The sequence below is a fragment of the Cavia porcellus genome, unplaced genomic scaffold, assembly GCF_034190915.1.
Source record: "Cavia porcellus strain 051 isolate PalLab524CR breed Dunkin Hartley unplaced genomic scaffold, mCavPor4.1 scaffold_3, whole genome shotgun sequence".
NCBI lineage: Eukaryota > Metazoa > Chordata > Mammalia > Rodentia > Caviidae > Cavia > Cavia porcellus.
Window position 1 is genome coordinate 35,734,605 of NW_026947486.1, and position 18,396 is coordinate 35,753,000.

Consider the following 18,396-nt stretch of genomic DNA (forward strand, 5'->3'; position numbering starts at 1 on the left):
TATTTTGGTTTTGATAATGGGAGACTAGTTAACTGTGACTTGACTGAACTAGTTCTTTCCATACTTCATTTTAGGATCTATTGTCCTGACATTTGCCACTCATTTTTTTGCCCTGAACCCGTTTCTGATTGGTGCAACAGTTGAAGTTGCTGCAGTTGCAGCAGTGTACATCTGGAACTTTTGGCTGACTTGTTGAACTTCCCCTAGGGAGTACTCCAGGGGAAGGATGGGAGGGGTAGAGAGGCCAGAACAGTTGCTTGCAAAGAGAGACACCAATGGTGTCTGGCCATTCCGGGGAACACCCTTGTAAAAATCCACCTCATTGTGGCTCTTGGTTTCCCCATTTGCTACTGGAAGGCGCACATTTTCCACCCAAAACCCTTAGAGCAGTAGATGAAGACAAAGTATTCTACTTTCTCATACAGCACTTTCTGCATTCTAAATGGGATCAATACAGATCCGCTGAATTAACTAACATATCAAGAAACCCCAGAAGATTATTTACCTTCAAGGGGCAACATCACTTCAGTTCCACTCGGCAAGGGTCTCCTCCATTGTGCCCCCAGACTCACTCCAGGACTGAGGCTGCCTGATTCCCAGTTCCGTTGGCTCCCAGGATCCTAGGTCTCCTTTTCTTTTGGCAAGCCATTAGATTGCAAACACAACAGGCATGGTTTCATTCCAAACCCAGAACTGTTTTAATTAGTTTAACGTCTGCTAAATGCTTTGAAGATTGAAAGCAACAGATAAGTACTGGATGATGTTATTAACAACTGCAGTTAATTGCAAACATTTCTATTAATGCTAGTTTCTGCCTCCTTTTCTTTGCTCCACTTTCTTTCCAAGGTTCCCAAATTCTTCTTAGCCTCCCCCTCCCTCCCTCCCCCGTACTGGCACAGAAGGGTTAAACTTGGGCGGAGTCCGGAGATGAAGGACATCGGCAGACACCAACTAGAACTGGGCAAACGGGAAGAGCTGGGTGGGGCTGCCAGGCAGAGAGGAACCCTCAGCCCCCAGGCTCCGCCCCGTGGCGGGAGGCCCGGACCGAACGGCACGGGGCGGGGCGCCAGGCTAGGCGGCCCAGTGGTTGGGCACCCCTGCAGCCCCTTGAGGGGTGGGGCGGGGTCGGCTGGGACCTCCTCCCTCATTCCCTTGCGGGCTGAGCCGCCCCTCTCTCCTGCCCCTCCTCCTCCTTTTCCCAACCCTCGGAGTGGAGCAGCACATGCGGCTGCTCCCTGTTCTGTCCCGCCCAGCCACCGCGCAGGAACGGGTCCCTGCAGCCCCCAGCCGATGGCAGGACAGTAGCCTCGTGTCAGGGGTCGTGAACGGCTGAGGCAGACGCGGCGGCTCCAGGGCCTGAAAGAGCGGGTGTCTCCGGAGGCCATGGGCTGCCCTGAGGTAGAGCGCAGGGAACCCCTGCCTGCAGCAGCAGGGGAGCGAGGGAGCCAAGCCTGTGGCTGTCGCGGGGCCCCTGCCCGGGCGGGTGAAGGGTACAGCTGCCGGCTCTTCCTGGGTTTCTTTGGCCTCTCGCTGGCCCTCCACCTGCTGACGTTGTGCTGCTACCTAGAATTGCGGTCTGAGTTGCGGCGGGAACGAGGGGCTGAGTCCCGCCTGGGCAGCCCGGGCACTCATGGTACCTCTGGCACCCTGAGCAACGCCGGTGGCCTCGAACCTGACCGTCCCATCACCCTCCACATTGGGCAGCCGTCGCTGCAGTACCAGCGGTTGGAACAGGGAGAAACCACACTCCCCCCTGACTCTCAGGACCTGCACCAGGTGAGTCACCTAGTAGGGGTGGCGGCGTCGGCTGAGGCCCCTTCCCCGGGTGGGTAGGGCAGGGGCCCTCCACTGCAGGGCCCAAGGCTTCTCTGCCACTTGGATCCAAGTCTGAGTGCACGGCCAGGGAGGGGGCGAGCAAGAAGGGGGAAGTTGTCCAGGGCAGGTTGTCCTCACTCCCTGGCTCAGCTCGCCCAGAGTCTTTAAGATCTGCTTGACTTGGAAACTCTAGCTAACTCCCGCCTCCCTCGGCTGTGTGGTGCCTTGGGAAAAGTTGGCAGCGCTCCCGCCCCATCCCAACGAGTAGGTGCCCGCGGTGCCCCCTGGAAGACTAACGGGGAGCACTTTGGCCCTTCTGCTCCTGCTGAGGTTCTCTGCCCGCGGTGCTTGTTTTTTCGTGTCCAGAGCTGATGCCAGCAGTAGCAAGCTCTCCTTTGGAGTCTGAGCTGTAAACAGCTATAATAACTGCTCCAAGCGCATTCAAACTACTTTTAACCGTACTTTCAACACGGGGTCCTTGCGCGCTGACCAGAACATGGGCTTGTTCATATTTACTGCAATTTGAGACTGACTTGTCCTTGGTGTCGTAGTGAAGATAAGTGCCCCTGAGGAATTTTGATATAGAAATATGCTGTCTTGCCAGACAACTTCTGAAGAACAATTTTTAAAAATATGGAAATAAAACCTTTTGCATGTAGGTTCTACTGGAGTGTTTTCGGTGGTAAAGTGTGAAATGTTTTCATTAGTGCTAGCTGGAGAACCTAAATCTGTCAATGGAATAGTTATTCAGGAACAGAGTCACCAGAGCAGCTTTTTGCAATCTAAGGGGTGTCTGTACCCTTATTAACAAACTATTTGCTTTGGGTTTTGTTTCTGATTTTTTTTCTAGCTCTTTATTCAAATAAATTTAGTGCATTTAGTGAAAGTTTTGATCTGATTGTCATATTTTGTCTTATATGTGAAACAAAACAGCATCTAAAGAATGTTTTTAAAGTGGTTCAAGGAGGATAATCGTGAATTTGCACCTCTTGGAGAAGAGAGACCTAAGATTTTTTACATTTAATGCCACATCCAGAGTCATTGTCATAACTCTTTGAACTTTATTTGTGCTACTATGACCTCCAAAGTATAACTCCATCCACAGTTATATACTTGATAGAGGCATTACATTCATGGATAATGCTGTAATGTTAGGACTGATACGTTTCTGTTTTTTACAACATGTATGGTAAAGTTGCCCTGAGCCTCAAAATGTCTTTCTTGTAACACTCCAACTTACTTATATAACAGCTTATCAAAGAACAGAATCAGCAGGCATGCTTCTCATACTTAAAACTTTAAACACTGTAGCTAAATGATAATTAACTATGATTTTGGTTCCCTTATTTATTTACCCCCTAATGCCCAGTAGAAATACTTAGCAACTGAATATTGATATTTTGTGAAAGGATGAAGGAATTCAACTTGTTTAATCAAATGATGGCATTCAGAATGGACAGAGACATGTTTATAGACTAAGGATTAACAAGACAGTTGTACTCTAGGACTACTGTGATGGTATGGGGCTCTTACCAGTCTTTAAAGGCATGCAGTTGCCTGCCTTTTGTGTAGCACTAAAATAGTTCTGTCTAGGTTTAAACACACCTTCCTATCTTTTGTTCTTTATTCTTTGTTTTAGTCTTTGTGTTGTAAAAGCACAAAATTTGGCCCTATACATTTGTTAATTTGAACTTTGAATAGGATTTTTTTAAAGAGTTATAAGGGGTCATCTGAGTACATTTCTGTTTTATTTCCTTGGAAAATGCATAGACCTTGTAGGGAAAGTGACTTCCCCAAGATAACAGAGTTGAAACTAGGATGCAGTTATTATTTTCACTCCCAGTTCAGTATCCATTCTCCTACAGCATACTGCCTACTGAGGCTTTTCTTTCTTGAGGAGAAGGGAACAGGGTAGAACTTTTACAAAGTGAGAGGACTCATATCTATATCATTTTGTTGTTTGCTGCCTGTATTTTGACCCAGACTAAGAATTAACCCTGTATTCCTTATTCATCCTGCGCTTTACTTTTAGAAGACTTGCAGTGTACTCTGAAGGAATTTTAGCCCAGATTCAATGGACTGGATTCACTAGAAGCTTCTTTTGAAGATAATTAGTTTTGGTGTATAATAAATAAGTCCTGTACTGAATAAGTAAATAGAGGAAAAACTGATTGGCTATTAGAATTAAATTAATACTGCTACATCTTGGGTAAAATTTCTAGTGCCCTGGTGCACCCTCTGCTGGCTTTGCAGAGACATTTGATTCCAGTATTTGCTTAGAGTCAAAATGCTAAATTGTGCTGACAAATTCTGGTTCATAAATAAGGAAGTAAACAGCCTGGTGGAATTTTGCCACATAGGTCATATTTTTATGTTTTAGTTTTTCAACACAAACAACTGCTATTACAGTAACTCTTGGATGAAGAGGAAGAAAGATAAAGTATGTACCTTCCAATAGGCAATACATTCAGGTTGCTCACTAGTTTTTGTCTGCAAGAAGTGAAGGCAAAAAGTGAGCATAAATTGCAGGAAGATATGAGGAGACCTAGTAAACATAGCAGTCATAGTCAGTTCCTTGTTTGTATAAAGTCATGCAGTTAGGCAAAAGTACATCTGTCTACACTTATGAGATGATGGAATGGGCTTTTGGTTATGATGTAAGAGACGTAGAAATCATTGTTAGAAGACTATATGTCATACCTCAATATAAAAACTTTTAAAACAAGATACAGAAGGAAATTAGAACAATAAAGATATGAAGTAATGAGATCAGTAAAGTTCTGCAAAGAAAATGTTTTAGAAAAATCTTAAAAAGTGGAGACACAGTTGCTGATGATAATAAGTGAGTCACATCAGACTTTCTGGAATCACAACTGTCTTCAACTGACAGCTAAGTAGCCATAGATTTATCTGGATGCTTGGTAGAGATGCTCTTAAGGGCTAGAAACATTAGTCTCTGAATTTGACAATGAACAATGTATGAAATAAAATTAAAAGTCCCTATAAGTCATTCTATAGAGAAATTGGTCCAGCTGTGATTGTGTTTCTCCAGGGTCAAGAGCATGGTGGGCATCCTCAGGAAGAGTGTTAGTAACAATGATGAAAAAATTCTTATCCTTTCCATGTAAAATGATCAAAAGTGGATTTCACTTACAGTCAGACAAAAGATTCTGGTGGGTACTTCTCGAGAAAAACCTAAAAGCTGATGAAAGTCCTCAGAAACGCAATTAAATTGATAGAAAGCATGGAGGGATTTTCTAGTACTTCTGTCATTCTGGAGACTTTAGAAATATAATCAAAGTCTTTCAAACCATGAGAGAGATAAATGTGGATAATATGCTGATATAATTTAATAATCTAATTCAATAAGTACAAAGTTTGCTGTGTTAGACGCAATGTTAAGTGTTAGTTTTCTTTTTCTTTTGTGGTACTAGTAATTGAACTCAGGGCCTTTGTGTGAGATCTGTGCCCTACTAACCCCACCCACCCTTTTAAAAATGTTTTAGAGACATGGGATTACAGATATGCTCCGCCAAGACTAGCTAAGTAATAGAAATCTTTTAGTCCTTGAAAAATTACTTTGAGAGGGAGACAATTGAAGGTATTGTTTCATTCAACTCACTTTACACAGTGATATCCTAAATTGTAGGTAGGTCAATAAGAATTTATTCATGACTGTTGGGAATGTTTGGGATATATCTCTAATTATTTGAGAGGATATCATAGAAGTTAACCATAACAACTCAAAAAACATCTTTTGATATAACTAAATAGACCATTAATATATGCAGACTCAACTTTAAGGCTGATTGATCAAGAAGATAACTAGGAATAATTCAAGGTGTGCATAATGAATGAACTCACATTATTTTTGATGTGTAGGATATAGATGAAATAATCGTTAGTGGATTTAAATGAATTTTTGGTGTGACATTCAAGGATTTTTAATCAGTTGGTTTCATTATACTTGTATCATTTTCTGTCTTACTAACTGTACTCCTGCAAGCCACCCACCATATCCTGTCTTAGAATCATTTTCTAGTTGTGTTTTTTCTTGTTGTTTTAAATAAATCTTGTGTGTTTATATTAGAGTTCCTCACAAATTTACCTTCTTTTTTGTCTTCTTCCCCAGTGCTAGACGTGGTGCTAGTTATAGTTAGGGTACTCAAGCACTTGTTAAGTTGAATAGTATTTTGGGACTTTGTAGATGTTCACATAAAATGAAAACAATTTATCTTTATATAATAGGCTTGTTTTCCTCAGATCTTGCTAAGCCTGTGAACTGTCACCTCTGCTTAGGTAAGTAAAGAGTTCTGTTGTAAATGTTCTCTCATTTCTAAAATAATTAGAAAGTGAAATGAAGAGTTCTTACCATATGATCCATTTTCTGGTTTCATACCTTTTAAGATGGTGCAAAAAGCTTTCTGTTATATGTCATTTGACATTTTATTTGCTTTTAGGTCTTATCTCTGATGAAAAATGATCTGTAATTTCTATGTACTACCTTTAAGTAGTTAAAATCCCTTTATACTAGAGAACTTCTGAGGTCACATAATTCCCAAGAACATTACTAAGAGAAACCACATCTTTTGCCCTCATGATGGACATCTTTGACTCTAAATACCCAGTAATTAGCTCTTTATTTCTTTATTTTTCTTTTGTATTGAGTTATAACACACATACAGAAAAGTATATACCTCATAATTTCATAATGTAATGAATTATTATAAAGTGAACTTGTTCATTTTACTAGCACCTGGGTCAAGAAATTGGTCATTATTAGAAGCCCACAACCTCTAAGTCTAATGGTGCCCCACCCCATTATTATATCACATTCACTTTCAAAAGTTAATGGCTGTCCTGTCTTCTAATATCATAGATAATTTTGTCCATTTAGAGCATCATATAAATGAAATCAAACAACATGCATTTCTTTTGGGCCTAGTGTTTTTTGATTAACACTGTATATATGATATCCATTCATATTGCCTATAGTTGTTTTATTGGTATTTTTATTTTTTAAAATTATTTTTATATTTATTTGAATAATTCCTAATTCATATAGTTTTGCTATATGAATATTGCTATATGCAATAATAAATATTGGATTATTTCCAGTTTGGAGTTATGAATAATGAGGTTATGAGTATTATATTATGTCTTTTAGTTTTTGTTGTTGGTTATATATCTAGGATTAGAGTTTTGAGTCATAAGAAATGCATATTTTTGACATTATTGATAATGATAGTGATTGACAATTTGTATTCTTATCAGCAACTTATGAGAATCCAGTTGTTCCACATCTTTGCTTATTCTTGGTGTTGTTCATCATTTTAATCATACATATTCTGGTGCATAATATCTTGTGCTTTTAATTGACATCTTTCTGTAACTAATGAGACTATATTTTTATTTTTAGTTCATCTGGATATATTCTATAAAGCGGTTGTACAGAATGTTTTACCTGTATTTTTGAAAAGTTGTGTTTTCTTTTCTTATACATTTGTATCAATTTCTAATATACTCTGATTAGAAACTATTTTTGTATTATGTTGAGAACCATTCCCAAATCTATGGCTTAGTTTTCTTTATAGCATCGTTTGATGAACAGAAGTCTTTAATTTTAACTTCAAAATTCTCAGTAGTTTCTTTTATGATTTTTTTGTGTGTTCCATACAAAGAGTATCTCTGTGTCTTTATATATATATATATATATATATATATTCTAAAAGTTTTATCTGTTTTGCCATTCACATTTAGGTTTATAATTTACTATTATGTCTTTTGGAGAGTGTGGTACTGGGGACTAAATTCAGGGCCTTATGCTATCTAGGCAAGCAGTTTTTTTCCCTTGGTACCAGGGGTCGAACTCACAACCTCATATTTGCAAGGCAGGCACTTACGCCGCTGAGCTAAATCCTCGGCAACTAGGCAAGCAGTTCTAATACTCTCCATGTCCTTGACTCTACAGTGCACCTGGAATTGACATTTTTTTTTCAGTGCTGGGTCTCAAACCCAGGGCCTTATGCTTGGGAGGTAACTGGTCTAATGCTGAGATTTAAACTTGATTTTAAATTTGATTTTCGTATATAGTGAGATTTACAAATCAAGCTCCACATTTTTCAATGTAAGTCTCCAACTGATGTGGCACCATTTATTGTGATGGCTTTTTTCTTAACTTTCTACATCATCCCTTTATCATCTGTCAAGTTCCTGTTTATACACTTGTAAACTCTTCTGTTCTGTTGGTCTGTTTATCATTAGTCCATTATCCATATTATAACAAAATGACTGAGACTAGGTTCTTACAAAGAAAAAATTTGTTTAGCTCACAGTTTTGGAGATTCAAGAGCTTGGTGCCAGCATCTCCATAGTTCTGGTTGGGTGCCCGTTGGGGTTTTCCTAGAGAGTCAGGTTTTACTAGAGAAAACAGATAGAATGCAAGATATACAAATGTATAACAAAATTAAAAGATTGACTTATGACGGCAAGCCACACAGTTAGATAAGGAAGTTTGCAGAGGGTATCTGCAAGCCGGAGGCCAAAGGATTCAATCCAAGGTCTGCAGTTCACTGCAGTGTCCTGTGCAAGTCTGCAGTAGCAGGCCAGTAAGTCTGTGATGGAAGGCTGAAGAATCTATGCCAGAACTCTGAAGAGTCTTTGGCAGAAGCCAAAGAGTCTGCACTAGAAACCAGGAAACAACCTTCAAACTGAAGGTGAAGACTGAAGCTTCTCCAGAGAACAGAACTTCATCCATCCTTCCTGCTTCCCATTCATATTGTCCAGGAGATGAGGTACTCTAGGTTGGATCTTCTGCACCTTAGGGTCTAGAATTGCTAAGCTGATTTAGTTAAGCTTCTAAATGTCTCAAGTTGACACAATCAATCAACTACTACAGCTAAGTTACAATATGATGGAATAGTGGAAAACAAAGAACCACATGAAAAAGAAAGTGATGTTTGTTGCAGTTACCTTGCTGCATAACCTGTTCTTGTAAGAACTCTAGGGGTGGTCACCAGAAACAACACATTCTGTCTAAGACTTGGAATCCAGACTCGGAATCCAGAATAACAACAGAGAAATAGAGCCCTGGGAACCAGAAAGGATCTGACAGGAAAATTAAAGCCTCCAGAGAAATCGAACAGGCGGAACACAGCACGAGGAAGGGAAGACACAATCATCACTTTTTCCCCTGGCTCCCATCTCATGGCTTCTGGAAAAGAGAGACCAAATTCATGGAGGCAAAGTGAAAGCTTGGGCCTCTAGAGAGGGCTTCAGGAAGAAACACAGCAGTGGAATGACCTGTGGGTGCTATGATCTGCAGAGAGAGCACAGGATTCCACTCCTATGTGAGTCCTTCCACAGGAAAAAACTGGGTGAATGATTCTAGTTTCAAGTACCTGTCATATACCCTGGAGAGAATGCATGGTCAGATGCCATTCCAGGGACAGGCTGATTGTTTGAACCCAGGACTCAGACCAGGGTCAGGATAGCTTCAAATCAGGGATTCCAGGGTTATATTGCCAGTGACTGCATGAGTGACACTAACTGTAGACAGCAATGTTCAGGAAGCCATGTTCAGACTAGAAAGAGTCCCTCGGAGGGACTTAAGCTAAAGGACACACGCCCTGCCCACATAGCCAGAGGGCAGGCTCAGCTTGAATTGTGCTGGATTTGCAAGGCACAATACTGGCACCCTCAGCATAATCCTACTGTCTGCTGGTGATCACTACAGCACAGATCTGAGGTCTGATTGCCTTCTTTATCTATCAGCATGAGCAGAGACATGCCTTACCTTAGACACTGTTCCAAAATTGTAAATCCTGGGGGAAAAAACTACACATTCAGAATCACAGAGAAATTTCTATGTGTCTGTCTGATTTTTTTCTTTCTTTCATTTATTTTGTTGCTGTGTTGATATGTACAGTTTTTAGGGTTTTTTTCTTTTTTCTTTTCTTTCCTCCTTCATCAGTTTATTGAAGCTTGGGATTTTTCCTTTGTCTTTCTTTGCTTTTTATCAGTTTTTGTTACTTCTTTATTTCCCTCTGCCCCTTTTTAATTCTTTTGCTGTTTTTCTCTTTTTTACTCACTTTATAATTCCTTGTTTTTTCCCTTTTTCTTTTGTCTTTTTTCTCAGTTTTTCTCTTACCATTACCTAATTGTATAAATATCCTTTCACCTCACAATAATATTCTTTGTATTGTTTCTTTTTCTTCCTTGTATCATATAGGATAAGGTTTCAAATTTTTCCTTTTGCGCTCCCCTCTTCACAAACTATATTATTTATACCATAACCACAAAGCCTTATTAATCTTTTGATAGTTAATTCTGTAAAACTACTGTTGAATCTTTTGCACCATTAGCAGAGATATAGCTGTTGCATTTAGTACATATCTGTTTTAATATTGACATCATAATTGTGGATTTTTTTCTCTGAAGTTAAGAGTGGTACAAAATTGGTTCTTATGATATGTTGCTATCTAGTTTGTCTTGGACATTACTACTGTAGCCCATTCGTTCACTTGACAATATCAGTCATATAAGTGTCACTATTTCACTGTAAGCTATCACTCAGATTATCTTTGTGACCTGAATAATACTAGACTACACTCCCAGAGAACTAAACTGTTTGACTAATTGCACTGCATTCTCCCCTTCTAAATTAACCAAGGAAGTTGGATATTGGGATGAAGTAAATAACTGTACTTAGCCACATCCAAAGTATACCACAGAAAAGCAACTAAAGGGATCTTTATACTAGCAACAATGTTGCTACACTATAAACATCCACAAACCTCAGTACAAAGCAATAGATGTATGCAAGACAAGTCAACAAAATGTCTCCCCAAACTCCCAGCTCACCCTCCAACTCATCAAACATGGTCTAAGAATACTGTGGGGGCAGAATGGCATAAGCCACACAACAGCATTATTCACAATACTAACAGAGGTTAGAAAAAATCAAGAAGATACTCAGCAGGGTCACAGATGGTATAAATAAACTGATAGTGAAAGTAATATCTAAAATGATCCAGTAGTTTTTAGAAGACATTAATAAAAAGCTAGATGAGCTAAACAAAATAATACAAAACACGAATGACCATTTTAACAAAGAATTAGAGTAGATTAGTGAAACTGTTTCAGTCAGAAATCCAGATCATTAAAAATTATATTGTGAGGAAAGAATTTCAGAACTATAAGACAGTGCCCTCTACAAGAACCAACTACTCCAAGATACCTTACAAGCATCAAGAGAACATGAGAAATAGATCCAATAGATGTTAAATGACACAAAGAAAACTAATGTAAGAGTAACTAAAATAAATGAAAACTTACAAGAAAATAAATGACATAAAAATCCTGTTACAGAAATAGTGCTAGAAAACTTCCCCAATATAGGAAAAGAAATAAATGTATAGATAAGAGAGGTATGTAGAATCCCAAAAGAGAACCTTTCTGAGCCACATTATAACCAAATCACTAGAAGTTTCCATCATAGGAACAAATCTTATAAAGTTAAATGCATTAGAATCACAGTAGGCTTCTTTATACCACTGATAGTGGAGTAAGGTTATATAATAAGGAAAAATCTCCAAAAACTCATGTGTACCAAATTAGTATTACAAAAATTCACAGTGATATCCTAGGAAAAGTTGATCAGATCAACAATGCTGATTAGTTAGTGCTTATAAGAACTTCAAGGGCTGGAGAAAGGATCCTCAAAAGGTACACATGCTCTGAATCAGATTTAATGCCTGACACAGAAATTTACAACAGTGGTCTGCAATGGCTGCCCATAGTGTCAGATGTACAAGAGTGCAAAAGATTTGTCTACATGGTAGAGATCAAAAGGCTCCTGCAAAAGTCCTGAAGTCTCTGCAATGTCCCTTATGAGTCTGCATCAGGAGGCTTAAGGATCCATGACAAAAGACCATGGGGTTTGTGTTAGGAGGTCAAAGTGTGAGTGCTAGATGCCAGAGTCTGCACCAGAAGGCTGAAAGGCCAATGCTGGCAGTTGAAGAATCTGTGTTGAAAGCCAGTAAATGATGTCTAAGGTGAAGGTGAAGGTGAAGACCAGAGCTCCCTCAAAGAAAACAGCAGATGCTCCTCCAAGGAAAATCATCTGTCAGAAAGCTCTTTAAAGGAAAATGGCTGAAATCCTCACCCTCCACCATTCTGCTTTTGTACCATTCTCATAACAATCCTCCTTAAAGTGGGTCTTCGATGCTCAGAACCCAACTGACTCAATTCACTTATGTGTTCCCCAGTCAAGTTGGCAATCAGTTACTCACCACAAATTCCAATAAGTCAAAAAGACTTATTGGTGTGAGCAACTAAGCAAAAGAACAAAACATAAGAAAATCAGCAACAGGAAATAGATGTAATGACAAGAATAAATTGTTATCTCTGAGTAATCACTCAATGTGGTTGCTGTCAATTCCACAAAAGATACCAATTGGCAGAATGGATCACAAAACAAGAAGCAATGATGTGTGATGTGTAACATTTAACTTAAGAAACTCACAGATTAACAAAGGATGGAAAGTGATGTTCTGTGCAATTGGAGCACAGAAAAGCAGGAGTAGGTATCATAATTTAATAAAAATTGGGTTTCAAGCCAGGTCTCATGAGAAAAGACAAACAGGGTTACCATGTATTATAGGTTAAGTAAACAATTCAACAGGAAGAGTTAACAATTACAAATATATGCACCAAATACTGGCATACCCAAATTCATAAATTACTATTGGGCATGAAAAATCAGATAAACAGTAATATAGTTGTGACAAAAAAACCAACAAAGAAATACTGGTATTGAGCCAAACTTCAAACAGATGGACCTAGTAGATATCTAACTGTTTCATCCAATGACAACAGAATATACATTCTTCTCAGCAGCACATGGAACTTTCTTCAAAACAGATAACATTGGTGCGTACCAGCTGCCCTAGGGGATGCTTCTTGCTGGTAACCAGGCATCTGCATATCAACCACCATTGGGGACACTTCTTGCTGGTAATCAGCTCAGGTCCAGCAAGCAGTGGCCAACCCCACCCCCATACCCATGCTGGTCACCATCAGGGAGCTTCCTGAAGGTAGCGGTAGCCAGTGTGTGCTGGGAAACGCAGCAGTCAGCCCTGCACCAGTGCATCCAATGGCCGCCATCAGATACCCATAGCCAGCACTGGCCAGGAGAACCAGACAATCGTGCTTTGGAGAAATTATAGCCCACAGGGGAAATGCCTGGAATCCCACTACATTCTTATCTAGAAGAATCCAGGAAAATGTCAACAACTTCATGAGGTTACAAAAGAAATTAGAACACAAATACTGTCTCAGGTAAAAGAAGAAATGAACAACATAATAAAAGAATTGCTGAGCATCTCTAAAGAAGACATAGATAAAAATAAAAAAATAGAGGGGCATAGGGAAGTGAGGGAAACCTTGAACGATCAATACAGAAAGATTTAGAATGCATAAAACAGATTCAAAGAGATACCCAGGAAAGTAAAAACTCCATTGAACACTGGTAAAACCACTTGAAAGAAACTGAAGACAAACTTTCAGACCTTGAAGACAGGTTTGCAGCTAGCAGTTGCAAAAGGAAAGATCTCTTAAAATATCAAGGAATCAGGAAGTAACAATTCAAAGGCTACAAGACAATGAGAAGAAAAATAATTTAGCAGTGATAGATGTCAGCAAAAAAACAGGGATGAACACAAATGAAATAAAAAGTGTATTTACAGAAGTCATAGCAGAAAACTTACCAAGCATAGGAAAAGGACATGACATTCAGGTAAGTGAGGCATATAGAACTTCAGTAAGCCATAACCAAAATAAATCTCCACCTAAACATATAATAATTAGGGTTCCACAAATTCAGGACAAGAATACAATATTAAGAGCTGTGAAAGAAAAGAAGCATCACATATAAATCATGACAGAAGTCTCAACACAACCCATCAAGTCAAGAAGAGGTTGGAGTCAAGTATTTCAAAACCTAAAAGAAAACAACTTCTGACCCAGATTGATGTACCCTGCAAAAATAATATCTTTCAAAATTAATGGAGAAACAAGATACTTTCATTATAAAGAATAACTGAAGGAATTCATGACCATGAAACCAACCCTACAAATAATACTTAAGGACATTCAAGAGAGAGATAAAAATGATCATGTTTTCAGGAACAGCACCAGAGAGGATTGCCAAGTGGGACAAGCAGTTGAATGGAGGAGAAAAGTAGGCAGCCAATGGCAGGAAACTAGCAAGGCAGAGATTAATGTAGATGGCCTCCATTCACCAATGAAAAGAAACACAGGCAGAGTGGATCAAGAGACAGGATCCATCAATATGCTTTATACAAAAAATGCATTTAACTTGAAAGAAAATTCATGGACTGAAAGTCAAAGGAGAGAAAACAACGCTCTACATGACAGGGAACCAGAAAAAAAGTAGGGGTAGCTTGTCCATCAACGGCAGAATGGATAAGAAAGACAGGGCATTTTTATACAAATGGAAAGCTACTCAGCTATAAATTAAGATAACCTTGATGCTCTTATAGGGGAAATGGATACAGCTTGAGATGGTGATCATGGGTGAAGTGGTTCAGAGTCACATGGGTGAACAACCTGTTGTCTCCTAGTATAAAAAATTAAAAGAGTTAATAGGATTCAAAATACACAATAGATATTGTGAGAGTGAAAGGGGAGGAAATGTCTAAAAATGGAAGGCAGTAGCCATTGTTAATCTATTATCTTGTTTTGAAGCCCTATATTGGTTTCATTGTTTTGTTTTGTTTGGTTTTATTACATTTGATGGCATGGCAGCTATTTCAAAGATAACAAAGCATATTATGGTAGCCATTATTGATTCCCTATTATCTTGTATTGCTTTCATTCCTTTGTTTTAATGGATTTTATCCTATTTTGTTTTATTTGATTTTATTATGTCTGATGATATAGGTAGCTACTTTGATGATAACAAGAGGCATTGTGGTAGCCATTGGTCATTTCCTATTATCTTGTTTTGAAGTCCTGTATTGCTTTCATTGTTTTGTTTTCTTGGTTTTATTTTGTTCTTTTGTTTGATTTTATTATGTGTGATAGCATGGGCAACTATTTTGAAGATAACAAGAAGCATTATGGTAGCCATTGTTGATTTTCTTTTATCTTGTTTTGAGGTCCTGTAGCATATTCAGTGTTTTGTTTTGATTGACTATTGTTTTATTTCATTTGATTTTATTCTCTTCAAAATAAAAAATAGACCACATCCTAGCCCATAACAGATGCTTAAGTAAATGCAAAAAAATTGGAGTATTCTGATACATATTATCAGATCATAGTGCATGGAAACTAAAAACCAGTGGCAACAGAAACTGTAAATACATGTAAATTAAATAATACTCTTTGGAATAATCAATGAGTCACTGATGAGAATAAAAAACTAGACACTTCCTACAGTCAAATGATAATGCCAGTGCAACATACTGAAACCTATGGGACACAGACAAAGTTCTTGGATCGTTTTAGAACAGTGAATTCTCACACCAGTAAAACATATTGAGCTAAAAATAACCTAATGATGCATCAAGTTCCAAGCTAGTACATGAATGAAAACTAAATATCAGAGCAAAAGTTAATAAAATTCTAACTAAAAAAGCAGTAGAATAAATCAATGAACAAAAGAGTTGGTTCTTTGAAAGAATAAATGTTTAGCAAGTTTTATAAGATAAAGACTTCAAATTATACCAGTAAAGATGAAAAAGGAGAAATAAAAAAATCTGGATGAAATCCCAAACAGTGTTATAGCCTATACGTAGATGTTCTCCCAAAGACACATGTACTCACAGCTGGGGCTTTCTGAAGCTGGTTTGATCTAGAGTTTGTGATACTGAGATTAAGTGCATGATGTATTAAATTGGTTTACTGATTGGAATTATCATAATTCTGGGTGTGGCTGAATGAATTTCCTGAAGACAGATGCCCTACTCTGGGTGTGTTTGGCACTGCCCAAAAGGCTTGCAGCTGGAAGCAATAAAAGGGAAAGGCAAGTTTTCTTCTGCTGCTTTCTGCTTCCTATTTGCCTTGCCTTGGGCTTTTTCTACTCAGTCAAGCCACCTAACTGAAATTTCTACCAACTGTGAGCTGAAATAAACCTTCCCTCTTTCAATTTGTGGGTGTTGGGTATTTTTCCCAGCAATTATAAAATTAATTGAGATATATTTTGCTACATAGAGTGTGGTCACTGCTGTAATATTACCTGGCCTTGTGGTATGGATGTGAGAAGAGTTAGGAAACATTTGACATCACTAGCTGAAGAAGCAGCCCTGAAATGCTATAGTTTGAACGTGAAGGGAGATTTCGGTGAGAGCTCAGAGGACTACAATGCTAATAGAAATGCATCCAGTGAAGACCAATCTCAGGAGATTTTAGTTAGCTACAAATAATGCTTTGGTTGTTAGATTCCATACCATCTGTGTTATGCTTTGGCAGAAAGTTTATCTGCATTTTGTAGACCAAAATGTAGGACACTACATTAATGTCATGAAAGAAATTTCAAAGCAGTCTAAGTTTCAAAGCTACTGTTTGGGTATTTTCCCTCAAGTTTATATTGAGAATAAAGAACAATGGGATCAGCAGAATGATTTAGAGGGTTTTAATTTTGGCCAGACAGCAAGCTACAGTAAACCTGTTGCCTGAAAAGATACTGAAGAGGAGAATTTTGTTGCTGAAAAATAGCAATACTATAGAAGAGATAGTCTGAGAACATCATACAAACCAGCATTACTTAAGCATTTGCAGCTCGCAGTTGCAAAAGTGAAAGACTTTACTTTGAGAAGAAAGGCCCAGAGCACTATGTTCCTAAATGGCAGTGGCCTAGAGAATGTCTTCCTTGGTATGGGTTCCTAGCACTCAGCAATTCAGCAACTCCACCTCTACAGCCAAGATAGAAGAAAACATACATGCTGCTCCAGTTGGTGGCAGATCTTGGGATTATCTATGTGGTGCTGGTAAAGCCACATTTTCCAGGTACATGCAGAATGTAAGAATTTTTGGATAAGGAAGGCTTCCTCCAAGATTCAGAAGGTTTAATAGGCCAGGTAGTGTGCTCCTGAAAGGTGTGCAATGCTGTGAGTGTGAAACTGACACTGTAGTGAAGAGAGCAGAAAGTTAGAGAATCCAGGAATGTTGGATTGTCTGATGAGAGCTCCAAGGAGTGATCAAAGTCAACCCAAGGGAAAACCCATGGGTGCTAGAACCATCTGCTTTGTAATAGGGGCAGAACCACCCAATCGCTTTTCAGTTGAAATCTTGCCACATATTGTACCAGTAGCTGGACATGGATCTATTGGACTTAATGTTTGTTATGGTTTATTTCAGATGCTCCCCTGCCAAGTCTCATGCAGTCATGGACATGGCTGAATCTAGTGTTTGCAACTGGTTTATTGTCTAGCACTGGGATTGGTGTTGTGAGTGCTGTACCCACCCAGGGGTGGAGCCAGCATACAGTGCAATGGTGGGAAGAAGGAATATCTTCTGTTTCTTTTGCCTGGTTCATGCTTTGCTGCAGGGGTAGCCATGAACTGCTGCTCCTCAGCCATATTACATTGCCTTGGAGCCAACTTAGTATGGACTGAAACCTCCAATCTGGAAGAAATAAACCTTCCCTTCCCTAACTTTGGGCATCAGGTATTTTCTCTCAATAATGAAAGAGAAAAGTAACTAAGACAATGTTGCTCTGCTTGATTTTGGATTTTCTTTCAATCCCATTTCCTTGTATTCTCTTATTTGTTCCTTTTGGAATAGTAATGTTTATCTTGTCCCATTGTATTTTGAAGGTGTTTAACTTTCTTTTCACTTGTACAGCAGCTCAGAGCTGAGTTTACCTTAAACTTCAGGATATTTTGGAGTTGGACTTTCTGCAATGCTGACATTTTTGGGACTTTTTGGGATTTTTGGGAATTTTGGCAATTCTTGGAGATGAACTAAGTGCTTTATAAATAAAGGCATGTGGATGAGTCTTTTTGGTACCAGGAACAGAATGTTATGACTTGTATTTAGATCTCCCCATGCATTCATGATTGGGGCTTTCAGAGGTGGCTGGACCTAGTGTGTGCAATTGAGATTAAGGTTGTTTAATACTAAATTACTCCACTGATTGGAATTGGCATAGTTCTAGGAACAGCTGAATAGGTTTGTTGAAGATAAAAGCACCACTCTGGGTAGATACTCAAAAAGTTTGTAATCTATATTTTGATAAGCAGGAAAGATAGGCTCACTGCTACTGCTTCCTACCTTCTCTGGTATGAACTTTTTTCTCTGCCATCTTCCCTTGCCTTGGTGCCAGGCAACTATATACTGAAACCTCTGCCAACTGGGAGTTGAAAGAAACTTTTGTCCTTTAAGTTTTGTATGTTGTGAATTTTCTCTCAGTAATGAATAAAGTAATTAAGACAGTCAGTAACTGTTTTGAAACCTATAGTTTAATAAAATGGAAAATCCAGAAGAAAGGGAATATATATATATATGAATTTCAAAACTGAAAAATAGATAAAAATCCTAGGGCCAGGGATTTAGCTC

At 38.8% G+C, this 18,396-nt stretch overlaps 1 protein-coding gene across 7 annotated transcripts in view; it reads left to right on the forward strand.

The window, feature by feature from the left end:
• The first annotated feature begins 1,112 nt into the window (after nt 1-1,112).
• The window catches only part of Eda (ectodysplasin A), a 583,517-nt gene continuing 566,233 nt past the window's right edge, over nt 1,113-18,396 (forward strand). For all 7 annotated transcript variants that reach the window (XR_010046582.1, XM_005004190.4, XM_005004192.4 and 4 more), the window contains exon 1: nt 1,113-1,776. Coding sequence is in view for 6 of the 7 variants with exons in the window: in XM_005004190.4 (XP_005004247.1) it covers nt 1,384-1,776 (393 nt within the window). In the remaining variant the exon portion in view is untranslated. The remainder of the gene's footprint in view (nt 1,777-18,396) is intronic.